The sequence below is a fragment of the Gossypium hirsutum genome, chromosome A12, assembly GCF_007990345.1.
Source record: "Gossypium hirsutum isolate 1008001.06 chromosome A12, Gossypium_hirsutum_v2.1, whole genome shotgun sequence".
NCBI lineage: Eukaryota > Viridiplantae > Streptophyta > Magnoliopsida > Malvales > Malvaceae > Gossypium > Gossypium hirsutum.
Window position 1 is genome coordinate 105,107,478 of NC_053435.1, and position 24,936 is coordinate 105,132,413.

The following is a 24,936-nucleotide window of genomic DNA, read 5'->3' on the forward strand; positions in this document are numbered from 1 at the left end:
CCGATAATTCCACCTCCATAAATTTCGCTCCCGTTATTTAACTCCCTAACCCCTCCTCCTTTTTAACCTTAGACACCGTCCCTTTTCCCCATCCCACTCCCTGTTTCCTCTTCCTGTAATAGCCCGATTTTAGGCTTAGTCGGAACAGTGGTTTTGGGACCACAAATCCGACGAAAAAAAAAATGTAATGACTTGAATTTTCAGAGGTGTCGGAACGGTGATTCGAGATCACTAAATTCGACAAATGGGTAGAAAATATTATTAATTTAGTAAGTATAAGTTAAATATGAAGTTAGGAAAATTTTTGAAATAGTGAATAGTGCACTAGAAATAAATATTAAAATAATTAGAATCGAAATGAGGTATCAAGACCTCGGGGATTTTAAACTGAGCCATAAATATTTTTATAAATATTCATGGAGTGTTAAAAAGTTAGTATTAAAGTTTCGTTAAGAAATTTTAAAGTTTCGATAATTTATTGAACAAAAAGGACTAAATTGTAACAAATGCAAAATTTTGGGAAATGATTAAATAGCTTAAATGATAAAAGGAAGAGGGCTTTAAAGGCAAATAGACCCAAGGTCTATTTGGGCTGGACGGCAGAGGCATGAAATCAGCAAGAAAGTAAGGAGAATTAAGGGCAAAATTGGAAAATTGCAAAATTTGCTTAATAAAGTTAGGATCCAAGTGGAATTATCTAGATTTCTCTTCATTTTTCTGAATTCTCATCAGCTAAAACACCATGGAAGGGCTTCTTCAAGCTGGTTCTTCATATTTTTATTACAAGTAAGTTCAATTCTTGACTATTTCTTGAAATTTTTGTATTTTTATGACTTTTACAACTAGGCCCACTTGTTAAATCCATTAGTTTTTGATTTTATGAAAGAAGTTGAAAGTTGATATGAATATGTGCTGGAAGTATATGATGATTTAGCATGAAATTAGAGCTTTAAATTGTTCATATGCTGATTTTATTGAAAGAATTGAATAGAAAGTGAATGTTTGGGACCTAATAGTAAAAGAGTTTGAAGATAGAGTTATATGTGGAAATTCTGAATTTCAATAGTTGTGTAACAACTTATAATGTCTAGTAAAGTACTAATTGAGAAAATTAGATTAATTGAGGGGTTAATTGAGAAAGGACCGAATTGTATAAACTGTGAAATTTGGGGCAAAATGGAAATCAACATTTTGCACTAAAGCAGTTTTGGACAGCAGCAGTAGTGTAACTTTGAAAAATCACCAAAAATTGTATAGATTGAATTAGAGGATGAATAAAATATGAAACTAAAGCTTATTGAGTCTAGTTTCTTATAAAAGAAATGATGTGAGCAATGGAATTGTAAATCATGAGATATAATAGATTTTGTGAGACAAGGTCAGAATGAATTCGGGTTCCCCTGTTCTGACTTTGGAAAATCATTAAAAATTGTACAAAAATGATTATGAGTTATAGTTTATATGGTTAGAATCCTTAATGAGTCTATTTTTAGAAGAAACAAGCTAAAACATCATCCGAATTCTGTACAATGAGATAATTAATTTTTAGTGAAGAGTGGTCGGAACTGTCAGACAGCGAAACAGGGGAAACTTTAAAGAATAAACTGTACTATTTGGCTGAACCAAAAATTATGAAAATTTTATGGTATGAAGATATGTGAGTCTAGTTTCAGGGAAAATTAACGGATCTTAATTTGGAGCTCTGTAGCTCCGGATAAAAATAATTTAGTGACTCTGACTCGGATAAACAGCTTTAAATATACATGTTAGTGAATATTGAAATTATGGTTAATGTTGTTTAAGTGTGTTATACACATTAAGGATGTGGAATGGAGAGGAGGAGGAGGAAAATTGGGAAATATATGAATGATTCGTGTATAAATGGTCATATGTTTGATTATAACTCATAAACGATGAAATATGAATGATGCTTATTTTTGTGCATTATTGGTCATGGTTTAAGCTCATGTGTGAAAATAAAGTTTCATAGTATGTGTGTATGGTATATTCAGTATATGATTTGGCATGAAATAATGCCATGAATGGTTTATGAATTAACACATGTTGGTAAGCCTGATATATGAATAAATGATCAAATTGAGCGGAACGCCGGATTTGAGTACTTCTGATCAAGTGACAAAGTGATAAGTGGTAGCTTTAGCTACACTTATCTGATCAAGTGACAAGTGGAAAGTGATAAGTAATAGCTTCGGCTATACTTATCTGATCAAGTGACAAGTGGAAAGTGATAAGTAATAGCTTCGGCTATACTTATCTGATCAAGTGACAAAGTGATAAGTGGTAGCTTTAGCTACACTTATCTGATCAAGTGACAAGTGGAAAGTGATAAGTAATAGCTTCGGCTATACTTATCTGATCAAGTGACAAAGTGATAAGTGATAGCTTCGGCTACACTTATCTGATCAAGTGACAAGTGAAAAGTGATAAGTGATAGCTTTAGCTACACTTATCTGATCAAGAGACAAAGTGATAAGTGGCTACACTTATCTGATCAAGAAACAAAGTGATAAGTGGCTACACTTATCTGATCAAGAAACAAAGTGATAGGTGGCTACACTTATCTGATCAAGAAACAAAGTGATAAGTGGCTACACTTATCTGATCAAGAAACAAAGTGATAGGTGGCTACACTTATCTGATCAGGGACAAGTGATAAGTGATCATACGTAAGACCATAGTTATACTATGGCAAAGTGAAAGTGAAGTACTCAATTTTCCGTGACCGTTCCCTAATTTGATTAAGGATGGTAAGTGACAAATGGGCCCAAAAGAATTAAAGTAAATGGATAAGTGGTAGTGTATTTATATCAGGACGATGTTGTTATTCAAACTAAAGTGATATTTTCATTGCTAAATTGAGAATTTCATAAATGTGTTATTGAATGTTATAATCAATAAACATTGAGTTAAATGGTAAATACGTATTAGTTTTGAATTTGATGTCATTGAATTGCACGTGAATTAAATGGAAATTGCTAGTGATATGATTTAAATTATGAGCATGAGAAATTGCGAATTGAATGAAATGGAAATGAAGCATTAAATTGCATGAGTATGTATCGGGTCTCGCGGGCCCTAATTATTATGATTATAATATTTTGAGGATATATTGTGAAAAGTTATAGAAACATGTTAATTATTTTGAAAGTTTTAATTTTGATGAAATTTTATAACTCGGTTAAATAAGTTTACAAGTGTATGTGTTTTGGTAATGCCTCGTAACCTATTCCGGTGTTGGATACGGGTAAGGGGTGTTACACTTCCCCTCTTTTCATTGGCTTTCAATTTATCCAAAAATCTTCCAACTAAGATGACGGGAACCGACCAAAGTTCCTTCTTGGGACGAATCAGCATCAGGCGGAACCAAGTCAACGCAATGGAAGGGTACCACGAGCAAGAGATTGAAGACCTAGAGCTTTTCCAAAAGCAGCTCTCCGATCGCTTTGCCGAGCTCTTATCTGCCCCCGATGACGCCCCCACTGAAGCATTTCTCTCTATTTCCTGGATACGCAAGCTGGTCGACGTGTTCCTTTGTTGCGAAACCGAATGCAAGGCAATTCTCTTGATGGAACGAGACGCGGCTCAGATCTCCAAACCCCCTCTCGATCGCTTGATTCCCGAACTTCTCGAACGCGTCGTTAAAGCTATGGACATTTGTAATGCGGTAACCAACGGGCTGGAGTTGGTCAGGCATTGCCAAAAGCTGGCGGAGATTGCCGTTTCGGCTTTGGAACAAAAACCCTTCGGTGAAGGACAAGCGAGGAGGGCCAAAAAAGCGTTGGTTTCACTAATGTCGGCAATGCACGTCGACGACAAAGAAAGCTCCGTTCAGAAAACGGCGGAGCGGAGCTGGTCGTTCGGCCGCCGAAGTGGTAATAAAGATCGACACCATGGACATTACAGGTCACTTTCTTGGCAGGTAGCCAAGCATTGGTCAGCATCCAAACAGATTCACGCCATGACCATGAACCTCGCTGCTCCACGTGGACCGGAGGCCTCCTGTTTGCCCGCCCCGGTTTACATACTGAGCTTGATTATAGTTTTTGTTATGTGGGTATTGATTGCTGCGATACCTTGTCAAGAGAGGAGCGGTTTGACAACTCATCTTCCGATTAATAAGCACGTGAACTGGACCCATAGTCTGGCCAGTATACATGATAAAATCGGTGAGGAGTGGAAGAAGAAGGAGAAGAAAGGGATGGCTGGGTTGTTATACGAGATGCAGAAGATGGAGAAACTCGGCCAGAGTTTGATTGAATTCACTGACTCATACCAGTTCCCCGGAGAGAAAGAGAAATTGGACGAAGTGGCTGCACAAGTGGCGGAGCTGGCAGAGGTTTGTCGGAGAATGGATGAAGGGTTGGTGCCTTTGCAGATGCTGATTAGGGAAGCGTTCCATAGGTTGGTAAGAAACAGAACTGAGTTTCTCGATGTGTTGGAACAAGGTGGCCCGGTCGTGTAACTATGTCGGGCATTTTCGTCGGTCAATCTTTTGGTCCGAACAAGGCCTTGAAGGTTGTTCCCCCCCCCCCTTTGTTTTATTTTTTAATTTAACACCGGCTTCACGCTCCAGAGTCCAGGCTTCAGCCACTATGGTTGTGGTGAAGCAAGCATTTTCTTTGTGAAATGTAGGCTTTTTATTTTTTGGTTAGCTTTGGCCGTTTGTTTAATATGTTGACTATGATTTGAGTACAGAAGCTTTGAGGGAAATGTAAATACGCAAACTAATATATAACATTTTTGTATTCAAGTGAGAGTTTCTCACTTTGCAGAAAGTAAATGTATGTTGGATTGACATTTTCATATGTTCTTGTTGGTCAATTTGGAAATGTGAAACATGCTTGATCTTCTTTAAGGCAACCAGTTTTGTTATGGTGTTGGTTCCATTTAAACAGACCTGAGACAATGGATAGAATCTGTGTTTGCTTTTCAACTTTATATTCAGCAGGTTCAACCCTTGTTAAATTTCCTAAAGATATGAAAGTGAAACATTGGATAGTTTGTACCCAATTTTAGGACAAATGGTAAACGTATAGAGGTTTGAATCTATCTATGATTCCCGAACTTTGTTCCGTGCAAGTAAATGAATTAGTGCTAACAAATTCTTTGGGTTGATTTTAGACAAAATTGCGATTTCAATTAATTAAGCAGCAAGTTTCCTCAAATTTTTAATCAAAGTAAAAGATGTTCAGACCTGTGTCTTATGCCCATTTCACACTGTGATTTATTTCTTGATAAAAGTTTTGAGAGACTGGATGTCGTTTATGCTTGGTTTAATCTTCCATTATACATGAATATTTTTGTTTTCCTGGCTTTAGCATAACACTAAGCAGCGTGGGAAATTTTAAAAGCTTGAAAAAGTAATGCAGACAAAAATAGGCAGAGTGCCACGACTACCACTCTTCTCTGATCATTGGGCACCCCGTTTGTCAAAGATCAACGGCACGGTGTTGAACCATCCTTAAAAAGGCCTAAACTGCTTTCCAATCGTCAGTCTTATGCCCTTTGGCTATCTTCTAGAGCCAAAGTCGCCTCAATAATTAATAAACTATTCATTCTTTAAGCGTTTTCTCTCACTACAAAAATCACCTTCAAATAACATGTACCCAGGTCCACCCTCCACTCAAATCTGCTGTTGTTACTGCAATTCCTGATCCTCTTTGTCAAATACTTTCATATCTTCTAAGTATTTCTTCCTTTTCCATTCCTTTTTTACAGCTCGAAAAGCAATGGCGAGTTTATCGAACTCGCTTCAACTCAAGCACGGACTCACTTCCTGGTGCCCGGGCTCTTCTAGTTTGACTCGTCGTCTCCCTTCCTCTTCCATCCGATTCAGAAGCTTCGTCGTTGCCGCCTCTTCTTTTTCTAATGACAACCGAGAGTCAGTTTCTCTCAATCAAAATTTTTTTCTTTTCAATTTGGTTTAAAATTTCATGTTTATATAACTTGATTCACTTGGGGTTTATTCATTTTGTTCCTTATCTGATAGATTTGTGATCGTTGGAGGAGGCAATGCTGCTGGGTATGCAGCCAGGACTTTCGTCGAACACGGGATGGCCGATGGCAAGCTGTGTATTGTGTCCAAGGAGGTGATTTCTATATCCTAATTTTGCTTCTTCTTTTTATGATTCTTTTACTAGTTAGTGGTTTTGAATGTTGGGTTTTTGGTTTGATGCTTACAATGATTTTTTGCAGGCATATGCACCGTATGAGAGACCGGCTTTGACAAAAGGCTACTTGTTTCCACTAGATAAGAAACCAGCTCGATTACCTGTAAGTATAATCTTCTGCTTTATATAGCTACATTTAACTTGAATTAGGTCCTTCTTTGTACATTGGGTCATTGTTGAGTGTAATTTGGTGAAAACATTTTGCAAGTTCATGTTCTCAAAGACTAGAATTTCAAGCCTGTTCAGGTCTAGTTTTCTGTAGGGTCTAATGGTTTCATGCTTGTAATATGTTATATATTGTTTTAATTGTTTTAAATTGAATCATCATAGGGTTTTCATACTTGTGTTGGATCTGGTGGTGAAAGGCAAACTCCTGAATGGTACAAAGAGAAAGGGATTGAGGTATCTTTAACTTCATTAGCTACTTGTTTATGCCCCCCTGCCTTTCTTCCTCTTTTTACTGGTCCTTTTTTTTAGAACTTCACTGGAAATTCATTTTTCGATAAGCTGAGAAACGAAAGTTGGCTTGTTCTAATCTTTTCTCCTGCTTCTCTTGTATGCTTAGATGATCTACGAGGATCCAGTAACGGGTATTGATACAGAAAAGCAAACCCTAACTACAAATTCAGGCAAATTGCTGAAGTATGGATCTCTTATAATTGCCACAGGATGTACAGCCTCAAGGTATGCTCATCGTTTTGCATTCTTCTCCCATTTAATTGTCCTAGGTTATACACATGAACTGGTGAAACAATTAAGAAGAAAAAGGACATTGATTTCTTGACGTGTTTATTTCAGATTTCCAGATAAAATTGGTGGAAACTTTCCTGGTGTACACTATATTCGGGATGTTGCTGATGCTGACTCACTAATCTCTTCTTTGGTACTTCAAAAGTTTCTTCTAATCATATATATATTTCCTATATCTATGTTTATATATTCCTTTTTTTATTGTTCTTAAGTTGGGTCTTCCAATAGGTTGATAAAACTTTTTATTTAATTGTTTAGGAGAAGGCACAGAAAGTGGTGATTGTTGGTGGTGGTTATATTGGGATGGAGGTTGCTGCCGCTGCTGTTGCCTGGAAACTTGAAACTTCGGTATGAGTTCATTTCATTTAGTAAACTTAATTTGCTCTGTTCTTAATGAAAGGAAAACAAACTGTTCCATTTCTGCTGTAGTTTTCCTTTAGATGGTCCAAGCCGAGGTGTCACTTTTGATATATTGAAAACGAGTAAAAAGTTTCTATATGTTTCAAGAAATGATTGTATTCAGACACACACATGTGCATTTCTGTGTCAGCCTGTGCATAAGACTACATTATCTTCTTTTCTTTTTTTTTTTAAGGTTATCTGATTTCATGTAACAACTTGCTGAGCTTTAATTCAATTTCCTTTTGCTCCTAATGTAGATCATTTTCCCAGAGAATCAGCTTTTGCAAAGATTATTCACTCCTTCTCTTGCTCAAAGGTATGAAGAACTATACAAAGAGTACGGTGTCAAATTTTTAAAGGTACTCTCTCTCTTTCTCCTACACACATTTTGCAATCTGAGTTTGTGTGCTGCAATGTTCATTAGTTTGAAATTGATATTGAGTTAGCCAGTGAACACCTGAATTTGTCTAGTCCTTGTAACTGAGTATTCTGATCTTATTAAACCGTTGACCAGGGTGCTTCTATCAAAAACTTAGAAGCTGGTCCTGATGGACAGGTAGCTGCTGTTAAACTTGGAGATGGATCTACTGTGGAAGCTGACATGGTAACCATTTTGTTATAAGTAGAAACATTTTTTTTGTTAGTGGTGGGAGAGCTGATCAAGTTCTCCTTTTACTCAATATTTTCGACATTCTGCAGGTAGTTATTGGTATTGGAGCAAAACCTGCAGTTAGTCCCTTTGAAGTGGTAGGATTAAATAATACTGTTGGTGGCATACAGGTGAGCATTGTCTTTAACCTTTTCTGATTGAATTATTTGCTCATTTATACGATCTGTTGCTATTAACTTTTAATGCATTGTTACTTGTTCGTATCTATTAATATACAGGCAACCAACTAGTCATGCTATAGCATATATTATATGCCTTGATGAAATTTTTTTCAGTTTTTTTTTTTTTACATGTTCTATTCCTGATTGTTAAAAAGTCCACTACAACACTATCATTTTATTTTCATGCCTTCTTGTGACCATAGTTTGATATTCTGATTGTTCTAGTGGAGTATGTGGGTGTGATGATTGAAGTCTGAACATGAACCAGGTTGATGGTCTGTTCCGGACAAGCGTACCTGGAATATTTGCAGTGGGAGATGTTGCAGCATTCCCCCTTAAGGTACAATATTTTTTAAATTAATTGCCATTTTTCCTTTCAAGATCTATAAATACACATTTTATCATGACAGATGTATGACCGTGTAGCACGAGTTGAACATGTTGATCATGCTCGTCGATCTGCACAGCATTGTGTTAAGTCATTACTTAGTGCACAAACTCACACGTATGTGACCATCTATCTCTTTTCTTCCTCAATCTGAATCTCTATAATGTTAGTTACATTCAGTGCTGCTCTTTCATTCTGAAACGTTGATGGTTTGCATCATTACCTATTTATATTTTCCAGGTATGATTATCTGCCCTACTTTTACTCGAGGGTTTTTGAGTATGAAGGGAGCCCCAGGAAAGTTTGGTGGCAGTTTTTCGGGGACAATGGTGAGAATATATTTTACTTTGCATTTGTAACAGTGCATGTATATGTTATCTCACTTTTCAATTATAATATACTGCGCAGTTGGAGAGACGGTTGAGATTGGAAATTTTGATCCAAAAATTGCTACTTTCTGGATAGATTCTGGTAATGGAACTTCTGAGAGTCCTCTCTCTTCACTCTCTCCATTTTCTATTACAGTTTTGACCAAGAAATATTAAACTTTTCCTTCATGACTTTACAGGTAAACTGAAAGGAGTTCTTCTTGAAAGTGGAAATGCTGAGGTAGTTTTCTTTACAAGATTTCCATGCCACTTAACATTCTTGATTGAATGGTTGAGATTTTCTACTTATGTTGAATTTGGGTTATCTCTAAGAGAAGTCAAAAATCGTGATGGAATGACGAAACCATTAAGATATAACTAGACACAGTGTTTATACAAAACCAAGATTCCTCATAAAGTACATTAAACAGTATACGTTTTATCTAAGTCGGTCTTTTCAGCACAAAAACAATAATATATGGCAGAAGGAAGATAACTATAGATTTCGGCTTTTAGTTCACATGTATGAAACTAAAATATAGTTGTGTCAATATAATATCCCTCCTGGCATTTTATGTATTTTGTGGCATGTTAGTTATTTATCCTATACTGCTATTTGGATTAAATGGTTGCTAAACTCAAAAAGTATTAAAAAAAACATGAAACCCCCTTGTTTCATCTTTCTCCTGCATCTTTTGTGCTATGTTATTACAAGACTTTGCTTTCCAAGGCGCTCAAGGTGACACAATTTTGTCATGTTGTAGGAATTTAAGCTACTTCCGGAACTTGCAAGGAACCAGCCTTCCATTGACAAAGCCAAGCTCGAAAAGGCATCTTCAGTTGAGGAGGCACTCGAGATTGCTAAAGCCTCCCTGCAAATGGTGTAGAAAGCTTAGTTGCACTGCTGAACCTCTCATCGAAAAGTAGTGGTCTTTGCACAAGAACACCACCATGCAGTTAGCTTTTGGTAATAAAATCTTGAAACCTTACCATGAAATAATTGTTTGAAACCTAGAGTATACAGCCTACTTCGATATGCAGTGAGAGAGAGAGAAATGTACCACCTTGAAATTTTGGTAGGGTGTTTGTGGATCCAATAATAACTGATTCAATCATTTGTGTAGTATGTATCCTTTTTTTTTTTTTCTGCTTTTCATGATATAAAAATGATTAAACTGATTCCTAGTTTGAATTACTAAGGAATAAAATGGTTAGATGATGTAAAAACTAACCAAGTAATATTATAGCAATGGAAAGTTAATAAAAAATCTGAAACTTGGCAGAAGACTAGATAGCAATAAAATTGTTAAATACACATTTCCCTGTACCAACCAAGACCCTCTTAATACTTGAGTATGTATTAACAAAGAAAGATATATTATGAATTTGGTCTCTTTATTATATTTAAATTTGAAATTTAGTCCATAGTTGAAATACTTAAACCTTATTAATAATTAAAGTTAAAATCACGGAAAAACTCACATTAATATCTTGATTGGAATAGTTAACTAATAATATTAGAGCATAGACCAAAAGTATAGCTTAATCTAACAAAAACTAGTTCAAATAGGAATGGAAATGTAGCAGCCTGGTATAAATGTTGCTAAATTTAATATTCGCTTCACACTTAGCAATTTTATGTTCCATCAGTTTTGCTGTTGGATGTATGATATTGAAAACCCTATCTTGTTTCAATTTAATTTTTATTACTTATTTATAATATTTTCAATCTTTTAAAGACATATAAATATTTAATCATAATTCTTTCAAAATTATATTTAAACATAAAACATATAAATTTTTTATAACACATTTTTTATATGTTTATTCTTTTAATAGTTATAAAGATAAAATGATAAAATTTATATAATAAAATAAAATAAATATTTACCATAATTATTCCGTTTCTAATATAATAGAAAAATAAGATAATTGGGATTTTACTTTCCTTAAATCAAAATTCTGGAAGAAAAGCCCAAATTATTAGGACAGGTAAGTCATACAGACCCAGAGCAGTCCAAGTGGCCTACGTCTTGCCGTATGTTAATTTGACGGGATTAAAAATTTAGCCAACATGGATAACGTCATCTAACAAGGTATAGGTAGAGATGTCCATTATTCGGATTGGATTTAGGTTTGATTTCAAGGAAAATTTGAAGTCCAGAATTGTTTTCCAGTTGACACGTTAAATAAATTCATTTCACTATTCAAGAAATTAAAATATTTAAAATTATATTTTTAATTAATATTTTATATTTTTATAATTTAATTTAATTTTAATTTTTAAAAATATTTTTATTATTTAAATTAAATTTAAATCGGATGAAATCGTCTCAAGAAACAAATTTTTTATTTATTAAAACTTGACTTTAATCAAGTTAGGCTTACCGAGTTCGATAGGCTACTCACTCTTACAAGTTTAAACAAATCTCATAGAAGATATTATCACATGATATTTATTGGTACGTAATTAATCGATGATAAATTTAAAAACGATAAGACATTAAAGTGTAAAAGTTTTTTTATTATTTTATTTTAAATAAGCCTAGATGAACAAGATAGTCTCGTGGCTTGAAAGTAGTGTAACCAAAAAAAAATGAAAATAATCAAAGAAAAATAATTTAGAAGAAAGAAAACGAAAACGAAAACTACGAAGAAAACAAAAAAAGAGCAAATAAGGTTTTGGCATGGATGGTAAAGGCAAAAGGTATTAAATTTTCAATATCTAGATTTCAGAAGTGCAAATATATATTTGAATTTTTTAGTTTTATTATATATTATTGTCATGTGTCGATTTTAGATTGTTCGAGCAACATTTAAAAGAGAAAAATTAAGAATGTCATCTTAAAATAAAGTTGATTTTAAAATTAAAATTTCAAAACTAATGGAAGATCTAATTATATGCAATCAAGATTTTAAGTCTATTGACCACTATCCAAATATTAACTTAAACTCCCGTTAAAGAGTTTATCAAAATTGCTTTGCTCTCTCACTTTTTCTCTTCCTTTGTGTGTGCCGCTTACTTTGCTTATAAAAATTGAAAAATAAAAATTATCCGACCGTTTATTAGAAGGGTAAAAGGACATAATGAGACTTATGGATTTAACCATTAATAAATTTTTAGTGTGTTTGTAATCTCCCAAAAAAAAATTATATTTACTTTACAAGTGACTCGAACCAAAACTCATGCCATTTACTTTTACTTTTATGTTCATTACTGGTTGGGTGGATTGCTCAACTCAAATTTAAAATATTTTTATTTAAATTTCAGTATTTAATTATTAATACAAATTTATATATTTTATTATTTTGAAATCATAATATGAGTTTTTAATACTGATGAAGTTTGGATTGGTTTATATATATATATATATATATATATTTATAAATGGAATGTCAAACCAGCTTGAAGTGCGGAAACTCTATATAATGAGCTCTAATGCTTTATCAAACTGAAGTCAACTAATTAAAAAAATGGAACAAAAATATATGAAAAGAAATCTTGAATGAGACGTGGTCTGATGTTTGATTTGGGCAGCCTCAAATAGATTGTGTTGAGCTGTTTAAAGACCATTTCAACATCCTCGGTGTCACTTATGGGATATAGCTTCGCTTGCCCTGCTAATTTTACCACTACCAACACTACAATCTTTTTTTTTTTAATGTCCTTTTGGTGGCTTATTTTATTTGCTATTATATATATATTTATCTATATATATTGAATCAATTATGATAGTCAATATCGTATCGGTTAGTATATATCATTTCGATCTTTAATTCACATCAATCAATTTATGTTTCGTTCTTATTAAAATTTTGGTGCATTTCAATTATTTTGATGCATTCTTGTCCGTTTCTATCAATATCGACTTGTATCGATGCGTATCCACTTATATTTGTACAAAAAAAAATTCTTACCCAATTTAAATTTTTCTATAACTATATTTATATGGATGTAATTGACATATATTTGCATGCATATATAATATATAATTTATTAAGAAATTAAAAAATAAGATTATAAATATATATATAATTTATCAAGAAAGTAAATATGAGACTATAAATATATATAAAAATATTAAAAATATCGATAAATTTAAAATAATATATCAAAATATTAATACGTATCAATACCAAAACAAAAATAATATGCATATTACTTGCAATCAACACTAACCTTTCACATATATATATATATATATATATAGTTTCTTGATATCGTTCAGTAAGCATTAACACATCAATTTCTAATGAATCTTTGGTTGTTTAAGCAAAAAGGTGCCTCATCCCAACGCGTTTGTCATCAAATCATGGATATCATTTTCATGGCATGCAATTCATGACAATAACTAATTATTAAATTACAAAAGATAAAAAAAAATCATAAAATCTTTTAATATTAAAAGTTATATTGAGTTTTGACTAAATTTAAAATTGAATTAAATTAAACTCTTAAACAAAAAATAAAAGTGTCTCGATATTAATTTTTTCCGTCACACTTCATATAATTTATTCTTTCTTCCTGAGCGAAGAAGAGATTTCCTGAAATTTCCTCGCAATGTATAAACACTGACATTTTTTTTTCTTACATTGTTCTAAATAACAACAATATATAAACACTTGCTAGGAAAAAAGGAAATTCAAGAAAAAATAATAATAATAATAATAATAATCCTTTATTGAATGGGTTAGTCTTACAAATTCACAAACATCTTTTTTTGTTCCCTCGTACATTGTTGTAAATAAAAAAGAAAAAAAGAAAAACAACCAACAATAGTATATATGTGAACGAGCTGTGCTCACCAATGTTGAGCTTTCCTCACAGTATTGCACTTTTACATGTGAGGAAAGACCCAAAAAACTTACAATTGTTGAACAAATAGGGGTTTCATATAGAATGTAGCAGAAAAAGGTTTGAATACTATAATATGGTCAAAAGTCTTAGTTGATCAGCTTAAGTCCTGGCACGGACAAGGGGTGATTGAGGTATGGGAGAGTGAGGAGACATCATGTTTGGGGACATGAAATCGTCCCTCCTTCGAGATAAGCTGAGTTTAAGGCTGGCTCGTCTGCATAGTTTACGAGGAACCATGGCCTCGTTGTGCTTATGCATAAAGGTCGTTATTCTCAACAAAGCAACTTCCATGGTATTGTCATCCATGTTAGCAAAGCAAACCCTGAACCAACCCGGCTCGTCACAATGGAAAGAAGAACCAGGGGAAACATTGAGCTTAACTTCATTGATAATCACTCGCCACAAGTCCATTTCAGCATCGAACGTCTTCTCTTTAGGAGCTTACGAAGATCCATCCATATGAACAATCCAGCATTGCTCTTCAACGAACCGATACCGACTTGAGAAAGACTCAAAGTGAAATACTTGTGCCTTTTGAGCAACTGCTCTTTGCTCTCCACAATGAATCTATCCACAAAATCATCATCGGACAGCATCTTCGCGATTAAATGCTGAGTTTGCGAGGACACCAGTCCAAAGCTAGACATTTTCCGAGCACAGCTCACCACTGCATCGTTGTACGAGTATACTATGCCGACTCTGAAACCAGGGAACCCCATGTCCTTGGAAAGACTATACACAATGTGGATGAGATCACGATTACACTCCACTTCCTCAATAATCTCCGATATACTAACGAACTCGGGTTCCATGAAAACTGTGGCAGCATATATCTCATCACCGATTAAGTGTATGTTCTTTTCGTTTATGAACTTTACAATACCCTTCAATGTGTCTTGATCCAAGATAGTACCTAAGGGATTTGATGGATTGGTTATGAGCAAGCCCTTGACTCTCAAGTTAGCTTCTTTTGCCTTTTCATATGCAGCTTCCAAGGCAGCTCTAGTGATCTTGAAATTATTGGAACTTTCACAAACGACAGGAACAAGTTCAACCCCTGTTCTCCAGCTTAAGTCACGATCAAATCTGCAAATCAATGGCGAATATTTGAGCAATCAAAAGTTGGCAAGAACTGTTCAAATTATTGTCCACCTTCCTTGAAGGTTCTAAAGTTATCTATAACTATTGAAGAGTAACTCTGTACTTGATAATTATACAGGTCCTTTCAATGAATAAATACACACAGATGGGTCAATAGCTATAAAGTCTATGATATTAAAACAAAGAGACAACGTCGCATTCAATGAATCCCATCCGTGGAATATGAATAGAAAATTAGAAAAAAAAAACTTGGATGTCAAGATTTTTTCTTCTTTAGTTGCATCGTCACATTTGACGTTATTGCTATGTTGACTATGATTTTTTTTTTCTATCAATGTTCTTAGTCATAATTTAATTATTTATTAGTAATTCCTCCATCTTCTTCCTTACTTTCCGTGTGTGTCTGGGTTAGGGACATAGGTGAAAAAAATTCAAAACCCAAATTAAACGATCCAAAGGAAAACCCCAAAATGAAAATGTGAAAAAAATGATGCATTACCCTGGATAATAAGGAGTGGGAACCAGAAAAGCTTCACCAGGATCAGCCAAGCAAAAAGCAACCATCTCATGAGCTCCGGTGGCTCCACCGCTCATAACAATGCGGTCTGGGTCAAATTTCACTCGACCACCCCTCACTTTCCCCATAAATTTTGCAACAGCCTCTCTGAACTCAGGCATCCCATGATAGTCTTGGAACAGAGCCGTCTCCTTGAATTTGTTCACACCTTCTGCACTGCACAGAGACGCTTCTGGGTGTTCCATGACCCACTTTTTTATAAAGTTAAAGCAAAGCTGCAGAGATTAATAGCAAAGAAACCATCAGTATCTCCATAGATAAGATAAGCAGTCATGTTACTGTAAAATTCATGGAAGGGAGGGAGGGGGTCTTTAACTCTTTATAGTTACCTGATTCTCAGCTAGACCCATCTGAATGACACCATCAGGTCTATCAATGGGATGAAAAGGGTTGGTCTCATATGCCTTCCATCCATCGAAATAAGGTGAGTCTTCACCATGACCATTACCAGTTGCAATCTTAGATATGGCCACCATTTTTTTTTTCTATAAAGAAAATAAATTAGCTTTGGCAGTTTACAGAGAAAGAATAGATTTAGCTTTGGTGATGTAAACAAGAAATTAAAATAAATGAAGAGAAAAAGAAAGAAAGAAAGAAAGAAAGAATAGATTAGCTTTGGTGAGTGTGTTGAAATGGTTGAGCCATGGTGGATCTGGCCTCAAGGTATTTATAAGTGTTGAATGATATTTGATATCTTCTGTACTGAACAAAGTCTTTACGATGGCTTGGGCATATCTAAGAAAGTTCCCTGGAGGAACAAAGAATACCATTCTAGTATTCTTTAACGTCACTTTTGGATTTTTAGTTACCATTTTTAATTTTTTTTTGCTAATGGAATTCTAGAAAATTAAATAAAAAAATGGAAAAGAATATATAAATTTTACTTTAATTATTAAATTTAAGGAATAATATTTAATGTACCCGACTTATAAATAAATTTTAATAATTTTATTTTGACATAACTAAACATTAATCGTAACAATTATGCTAAATATTAATAACTCCTGAATTTAGGTTTTAGAGTTGTAGTGTCTATTTATAATTTAATTATATTTAATAATTAATATTTATTTATAAGCCCATAATTATATTTTTTTATTTAATGATGAAAGATTATGTTATTATTTTTCCTAAATTTAAATGTAATTGCTTATAATTACATATTTAATATATTTATTTAGATGATTATTATAATAAATGAATCTCATTATACTAAGGTAAAAAAAATCACTTGACTAATTAATTAACCGTTATTTTCTTGTTTATTATATATTCATTTTATGGATGATATTTGAGTTTATGTAAAAAAATATTTTAATATATTTTAAAAAATGTAAAATAATTAGCGGTAATTGTGTTTAATTGAATTTAAGCTTCACCCAAAATTCTATTTTATTAACTACACAAAGTTCATTTATCTAATAAAAATAAATTCCATTGTTATATTTTAATTTGTGTTGGGATTAAAATTTTAATTAATTAATTATTTTGAACAAAATATACTGTGGTACTGTTTTTCCTCAATCAACACGCTTCTTCTGTTTAAGGAAATTTGGTTGTTTTTTTTCTGGCCAAGAAAGTATTTAACAGCATTTATTTATAGGAACAAACCATTTTCCACAACATTTATTTTAGCCTGGCAATGCAATAATTATAGAAGTACCCCATCCATACACGGTGTGGTGTGGTCACCGTGTAATATTATTACATACGTGTATTAAATGAGGTTAGCCTAATCCAAAAATGGTCCCATGTGATAATCATACAAGTATTTCATCTATTACATGACTACCATGTGATACTATGTTCCATTTTTAGTGTGATAACCGACTTGTGTATGAAATTGTTGTTTTAATTCATTTTCACATTTTTAATAACACATTACATGATATGCATTAAGTGGATGTTAGATCTACCGACCAGTCATTGGGTTTTGTCTTTCTCAACCGAACCCTTTTTTGGTCCTCCATTGATTACTCTCTACTTTTTGTTTTAAACCTCCATGTTTGCTTAAACTAATGATTCCGCCCTTCAAAATTGGAAATCAAGGTTAGTGGCGTATGATTGAGAGCTCTTGTTCAACATTCGGTACTCTGCATACCCACGTATGAGATATTTACGTGTTTGGCACATCTAATTTTTCTATTAATTATTTTTAATTTGTTTTTATTTTTCCATAATGTGAGCAACATCTTGGCAAAAAAAAATGTTTATCCTTTTTAAAATTGTAAAATTTTTAAGTTAAAATATTGATAATAATTCAATTCTATCCTTTTTAAAATGGTAAATTTAGAGTTTAAGCTTTTTAGGTATTGTAAAATATTAAGTTCATACATTAAGAAAATTACATTTTAACTCCTCCTAACTTTATATCAATTAATTTAATGTAGCTTATCTCTTTTAACATGTACTAACATGACACACATATATATACTTTGATATTTTTTATATGGTTGGATAATTTTTTTTACACATTTAAAAAAAAGAGAGAAAATGTACAATATTTTTTAATTATACAAAAATGCCTATATATATACCACATTATTGCATGCTTTAAACAATATAAATTACGACAAATTATTTGATGGTTCAAAAAATATGTATTAAAACTAAAAACTTAAATGATAAAAAAATCCTCGTAAAATAAATCAATAATAAATTAAGCCCTAAATGAGAAATTAAATCCATCTGATAATCATACTAAATATTTCATCTTTCACCATAATACTATGTTCCATTTTTCGTATGATACCGACTTGTAAGAAATTGGTTTTTTTTTTTTTTTGGTCTTTATTTTACTCATTAGTGTCCACCTTTTGTTTTAAACCACCATGTTTGCTTCAACTAATGGTAGGCCCCTTGAAAATTGGAAATCAATGTTAGTGGTGTAGGAGGACTCTTGCTGAACATAGAACATTTGGATAATTTGAGTTTTCAAGTTTTGGGGTGTGCATACCGACATAGAAAATTGCTTTAGAGAGATAGTGGATGAAATATAAAATTTTAAAGGGTTAAAAGTATAAATTTATTATTATATTAACATGTAATTTTGAAGGGACTACAAAATAATTTTACTATTTTAGGGGCCAAAATCATTGTTTGTTACTCTATCTACGCCCTTACATAGTACCTATTTACTCCCTTACTTGTACCATGCGTGTTTGATGGTTTTAGTTTTTCTATTATAAATCATTTATAATTATTCTTTTTTTAAATATGTAGTTTTGTATCTTATATATTTCTTTTACGATTTATATTTAAAATTTGTGATTCTTTTTCTTAACAATGTCAAGTGTTTGAACTTATATTCTCTCGTTAAAAATACAATCTATGTTACTATTGCATCTAATACTTTTCTAAATGTATATTTTTAAACAACGCCAAGTGAGGGCCTTGGCACAAAAACATGTCATCACTCCTACATGTAAAATTTTATAAAAATTGGATAATTTTTTTTTTGCATTTAAAGAAAAAAAGAGAAAAATGAAAGAAATATACTATTTATCTAACTATATAAAAATGCCAGAATATATATCACATTTAAATAAAATAAGTCATATGAATTTATTTTAATGAAATAAAAAAAAAAATTGGTCTCAAAAATACGAAACGAATAAAAATAATAAAATTATAGTAGTGAATCCACCAAAAAAATGCGTAGTAAAAGCACCTTCCATAGCTTATTACTAGAAGTATTTTAATGGAAATCCATTATGATGGACAACTAATTAATTGGATAATTATATGAAGCCACCTTTAGTTTTGACACGTTCAGGAGTGTGACCTGTAACAGTGTAACGAGTCTTATGTGCCTAACACATTAAAATATTTATAAATAAATATTCTGCAAGCACTTCTTTAATTAGGAAGTCAAAGCATTTGGTTGCTGCAAATGTGGCTTTGAAAATTCATATGTGCTTCAATAACACTAAAGCTCTTGTGTTTGAAATGGTCGAACCATATTAAATAACAAAAATAATTGGATTTAATTGCCTTTGGTTAGGAAAAAAAACATTATCTTCAATACTCATGTGAAATTCATGAAGCTCATGTAAGTTGATGTTTCAATGGTGAAAAAAAAAAAAAAACCTTGAGAGAATGGTTCAAAGACTCAAAACAAATGTTGGAACACGTGAAGGCAGCCATGGTCACTTTTTGATGTAGCAGAAAAGTAAGATTTTTAAGAATACAAGGAATTGAACATGGGAAGTTGACTGACAAGAAGTAACATAACATAAATATGTTGGCATTTTGACAAAATTATGTTAAGACTTATTGACCATGTGTTGGAAACTGTTGTACCGTCAAAATTCACCATTATTCTTCAAGTTTTGAGAATTCAACATTTTGGTCCAACCAAAACTAGGATGATGTTCAGGGTATATAAATATACTCTCCCATCAGCAGCATCACTTTTCGGGTCGGGGTTACCCTGCAAGCACAGTGCAGGGTGGTTGATGTGGGAAGTTTGAAGTCATTACGAAACAAAAGGATATCAATTTTTGCAGAATCCCGCCAATACAGAGCTCTTTACTTTTTTTTTTTAAGTCATTTTTACAACGTGGACTTGCATGCACAATCACTAGCTAGATAGAATATAAGAATACGTAAGGTTTTCTTAAGTTATGTACATGCATATGCCATATTAGTTATCACAATCCAATATAAAACTTAAATAAACAAATTAACCTGTTAGATTCATTGTATCAGATAAAGCATATAAGGTTCAGTGCATTGTGATTGAAGAAGTCACTATCAGATTCTAAAGCATCACAGTATTGCTCCACCGAAGTAGTGTGATATGCACCACTCCACTCCTCAACACAGCAGACATACCTCTATTTATTTGCTTTTGCTAACGATGTAAGATAAACCACTTATTTTCTTTGAACTAGAAGACTCGGTTTTCGATTCTGAGAATATACTATAAATTTAACAGGGACCGGAACGCTGCTCCTGGACTAAAACCCATGTTATATGGGTGATAAACCAACTATAAGTTTGATTTGTACATACAAAATGTACAGGTACGGCATCCTGGTTTTACAACAATGAATAAGCAACTTTGCTTTGATAGTTTCTATGATAGACATTTGATATGAGAGGATACAATTTACATGAGCACAAAAGGGACAAAAGAAAATCACATTATGTAGTTGAAGCCCTAGCTTGCTTGCATCAATGATCTGGGATTAGATGTTCAGTGGCAGCTCTCTTCGGTCTCAACTGCAATGGAAAAGCAGTAAGAAACTGCATTAAATACCCTACACCTACTCTTATATTGTATGCATGCGTCCATGAAATTCTATATGTGACTAGGAAGTTATTTAGATGCAGTCTTATAACATAAAAGAATCATAAAAAAATAGCTACTAACCTTCTTCTCGTCATGCTGATAGAAATTTCTAGTAAGTAAATTTTGTCTCAGTAGTTATAACTGTTAGAAGTGTTTGAGATGTCAGTCACGGATAAAGAAAATGTTCCTAGAAGGATTAAAAAAAAAGAAAAAACTATTCATGATAAAATTCTAGACTTCAAAGTCAATGAGCTGTGGCACTCTGAATCAGGATGCAATTTGAAGTAGTTCTTTTATATTTGTAGCTCAAACAGTTCACACGGAGAAACATTTTCATTCCAAGTGACAGACTTCAGAGAACAATTTAAATGATTTACGTGATACAATCGTTGTATTCTGATTACAAATCTCCATTCCCTGTTGATTTCAAAACAAAACTGTCTGACAGAACGTGAACAAGGCTAAATCAGTTCCACCTTTTCAGAGGAAGATAAGAAAAAGTAGTTGCAAATTGCAATGCCATGTACGAAGTGCTGCATAGATTTTAGTTTCTCAACTGTATCCATCTATTTGAAGCCCAATTGTCACGACAGTACCTTTGTCGAACTAATCAAATCAAAATATCAAGTTCCAGTTCAGACATATCAAGATACCTTTCCAGCAATCATGGTCTCAAACACAAGACAACATTCAACATCCAAGAAAGGTATCCTAGCCAAATAATTATTATGGTATATGGCATGGACTGTTAAATATATATTATGACCAAGTCACTAAAGCTTGAAAGATTTCACCAACCAAAGGTTAGAACATTGTCACCACAGGCAGTTTAAAGTGCCAAAGAATATCTCACTTCCACTTAGAAAAAGATTGTTTGACAAGTAAAAACAAGGAGGAAGAAATAACTGTTCAATACCTTGATCAGGTGGTGGAGGAGTCCGGATATGACTAGAGTGGTAGGTGACAGGCATCAATTTCTAGCCAAAAGGAGATTGTTAGACTATAAAAGATAAGTGCAATCAATTCTTAATTTCTTATGAAAATGAGAGGAGCTCAATATGAAATCTGTTCAACAGTATAGCATTTCACATGTTGCAACAGATCAAAAGGATTGAATGGCAAGTGAAATTTGTTCTATACCATTTCGACCTTTCAAGTACTTTGAGCTTAATCGGAACGCTATAACTGTTAGGCAAGGAACCAATGTAAACTATATAGCCACAGAGAAACAAGCTCTCAACTACCGTGTTGGCTAAAACATAGTACTTTGTGAATAAGAACCAGTACTACGAACTAAAAATACCGAGTACACAACCAGAAAGCATTTCTCTTAAATCATTTTAGCAAACAGGTAATAACAAGTATTAGCATTACTTAGATGCATCGTTATCATCACCATATTATACTCCATTGAATCAGATTGGATCAACATCCTAAAAATAAGTGTATCTTGCAATGCAAGAGACAAAATCAATAAGCTGGTATATTCATTTGTAACCACAAACAACTTTATCCAAATTAAGGTCCAAATTCAGTAATTTGATAATGATTAAAACGAAATCAACTAATCCTATATCAAGGTAAACCCAGAAACCTAAGCATAAGAATGCAATAATATTGCAGCAAAGGAACAGCTGAAAGAAACAACTTATTCAGATCAAACACGGAGATAAAAATCGATGCGTTTACGTAATTTGGAAAAATGGGAGCGGCTACTTACACAAGGATTAGAAGGATCTGAGGGACGAAGTTGGTTGAAGTTGAGAGGGTCAAACGACGGCAAGACACCGAGCAAAGACCCCATTGCTGGTTTCTGGTCAGCAACCAAAGAATCAATGGAGACTAATAGAAAGATTGGAACAAGAGACAAAATTGATAGAGAAACCACGAGAGTGGATGAACTGGTTCTAGAAACAGCCGTGTTTTGTGTTAGTGCTGGATGTATATATAATATAGGAATAGCTTAACCATCCATTTTAGGCAGTGTCCAGTTTTACATGTCCCACCCGCATCCTGTAGCCAACACAAACTACGTATCGGCTAGCAGTGAAGATATATTATTAATTAAAAATGTCAAATAAAATATTTAATATTCCAATTCTAAATTATTGAGATTTAAATTAACAAAAATATAATTTTAATTACACTTGGTAGGTTCATAATTACATGTTCTAAAACAAAGGCCAAATTACCATCTATGAACATGTAGGCAACAAGTATTATACAGTAGAAGCTTACAATAAGGTATTTAGGAAATTCTTGAGAATATTTTAAGTGGTGTATATAAATTTTTTATTTATAATGAAAACTATATCAATAAATTAAACGAAATTATTATTATTTAAATAATATTGTTGAGAGGATGAAATCCTACTAAAAGAAGTTAAACCATGATAATGGTAGCAAATGCATACGTATGACAATCTCCCGGTAAAAATGTTACGAAAGCTTTTATATCAGGATTTGGATTGTATTTTATTTCATCTATTTAAAAATAAATAAATTAGTCTCTATACATTAAATCAAAAGGCAAATTAATTTTTATGTTAAAAATTCTATTTATTTTTATTGTTAAAAATTGGTCACTATAAGTCAGAATGAGATTCACCTGACATGCTACGTGTAACTTTTTGGTTATTCTATTATCAACGTTGGTTTTTAACCATAGAAATACATGAAATTTTTACTAGAAATGACTAATTTGATATTCAATCTAACATATAAGAACTAATTTACCTATTTTTTAAATAAAAGATACAAAATGCAATATAACTTCTAATACAGGAACCTCGGTGGTATGTTTACCAGTCTCCCCAATCCACACAACAGCCACTACTAAACAAACGATGTTGTTTCTCTGACCCCCTTGTTGGTTCAATAAACTGTTGGGAAGCAAATGACAAAGTGGGGGTTTTTTATAAAAATAATATTTAAAAATTATTTAATTACAAAAATGAGGCGGGGAACAAATTAATTACAAAAATAGGACATTTGCTATAGTGTTTTTTGGTGTCATTGACACACTGGCAATACCACCCCATTTTTCAACCAATGCAACAATCATTAAGATTTTTTTTTTAAAATAATTTTTTTTGTGCCACCATTATATCAGAAAGCACCGATATATATTTTTTAAGATATCCATAAAAATATGGATATACATGATAAGAGAAAAAATGAAAAAATATTTTTTATTGGTGTCTGGCAGCACCACTTTAATTTAATTAAAAAATGTAAAAAATAAAAAAGCTACAGAAGAAAATTTTAACAATAGAAGGGAGGTTAAGCATTGGAGAAGAAAAAAATGGTGAACGCTGAGCCTAACCTGTGTTTAATAGGGATGAGTATTCGATTAAGTCGAGTCAAATAGAGTTAAAAAAATTTGAGTTAATTGAGTTAGCGAATCCTATTTTAACAACTGAACTTAATTTGAATTTTTTTCGAATTGAATCGAGTAAAAAAATTTCGAGTCAAGTTGAGTTAAATTAACGAATCCTACTATTTATACTCAATATTGCGTTTACATAGGTCGATTATTTAACTAGTAGACGAAATAAAAGATTATTTAACTACATAAACAATATAATAGTTTTAACTTTTAACTTAATGAGTAAATATTTATCAAAATGACATAATTTTGTCTTTTAACTTAATGATTATGACTTTTAACTTTAGAAAGGTAAATATTTATCAAAACGACGTAGTTTTACTTTTACTTATTCAAATTTTTAAATAACTCGAATTGTGTAATTCATATTCGAGTTAAACTGAAAAACTTAATTTTTCATTCGAGTTGATCCAAATAACTTAATTAAGTCAAATAACTCGAACTATTTAATTCAAAATTTAATTTTTTTATGGAATTTTTTAAATCAAATCGGATTTCTTTCTTTTTTCTTTCTGATAATTTTTTAAAAATTAAAGTGATGGCTCCTGACGTAATAGCGACATTAATAAAGGATTTCTTTTCTCATTTTTTCTTCCATTATGTATATTCATATTTTCACGATTTTTTTTAAAAATACATATCAATACCAAAAAGAATTATTATTTTTTAAACTTTAATGATTGCTGCAGGATTGATGTAAAGTAAGATGATGTTGTTGGTGTGTAAAGCGACATCGAGAAGCACTATAACAAATGTTTTATTTTCGTAATTAATTTTAATTTGTCT

The 24,936-nt window shown here is 32.5% G+C and overlaps 3 protein-coding genes and 1 pseudogene across 3 annotated transcripts; 2 read left to right on the forward strand and 2 right to left on the reverse strand.

Moving 5' to 3' along the window:
• The first annotated feature begins 3,212 nt into the window (after nucleotides 1-3,212).
• Nucleotides 3,213-4,824, forward strand: LOC107949021 (protein ROH1). Its single transcript, XM_016883720.2, has one exon. It carries the CDS (start codon nucleotides 3,233-3,235, stop codon nucleotides 4,481-4,483), a length of 1,251 nt encoding a protein of 416 aa, XP_016739209.1. The 5' UTR covers nucleotides 3,213-3,232; the 3' UTR covers nucleotides 4,484-4,824.
• A 466-nt stretch (nucleotides 4,825-5,290) lies between these two features.
• Nucleotides 5,291-10,056, forward strand: LOC107949020 (monodehydroascorbate reductase, chloroplastic/mitochondrial). The gene is made up of 17 exons (XM_016883718.2): nucleotides 5,291-5,631; nucleotides 5,740-5,902; nucleotides 6,011-6,110; nucleotides 6,217-6,294; nucleotides 6,522-6,593; nucleotides 6,757-6,875; nucleotides 6,990-7,074; nucleotides 7,200-7,289; nucleotides 7,601-7,702; nucleotides 7,858-7,947; nucleotides 8,043-8,123; nucleotides 8,443-8,514; nucleotides 8,585-8,679; nucleotides 8,803-8,891; nucleotides 8,971-9,033; nucleotides 9,131-9,171; nucleotides 9,695-10,056. The coding sequence occupies exons 1-17, from the start codon at nucleotides 5,622-5,624 to the stop codon at nucleotides 9,815-9,817; spliced, it is 1,473 nt and encodes a 490-aa protein (XP_016739207.2). The 5' UTR covers nucleotides 5,291-5,621; the 3' UTR covers nucleotides 9,818-10,056.
• Nucleotides 10,057-13,692: 3,636 nt separating this feature from the next.
• Nucleotides 13,693-16,104, reverse strand: LOC107949019 (1-aminocyclopropane-1-carboxylate synthase-like). The gene is given in 4 exon segments (NM_001327554.1): nucleotides 13,693-14,220; nucleotides 14,223-14,874; nucleotides 15,389-15,681; nucleotides 15,796-16,104. Coding segments are annotated over 4 exon segments (1,425 nt in total). The 5' UTR covers nucleotides 15,943-16,104; the 3' UTR covers nucleotides 13,693-13,887.
• Nucleotides 16,105-20,205: 4,101 nt separating this feature from the next.
• On the reverse strand, nucleotides 20,206-22,683 carry LOC107949018 (DET1- and DDB1-associated protein 1-like; annotated as a pseudogene).
• Between the last annotated feature and the right edge of the window lie 2,253 nt (nucleotides 22,684-24,936).

Bases quoted from the DNA above. Each gene is read 5' to 3' on its own strand.
- LOC107949020 (XM_016883718.2), top strand. The intron at 7,290-7,600 runs GTATGAGTTCAT...CTCCTAATGTAG, and splicing joins CCTGGAAACTTGAAACTTCG to ATCATTTTCCCAGAGAATCA. The intron at 7,703-7,857 runs GTACTCTCTCTC...ACCGTTGACCAG, and splicing joins ACGGTGTCAAATTTTTAAAG to GGTGCTTCTATCAAAAACTT.
- LOC107949021 (XM_016883720.2), top strand. From the start codon at position 3,233: ATGCCTCGTAACCTATTCCGGTGTTGGATACGGGTAAGGGGTGTTACA.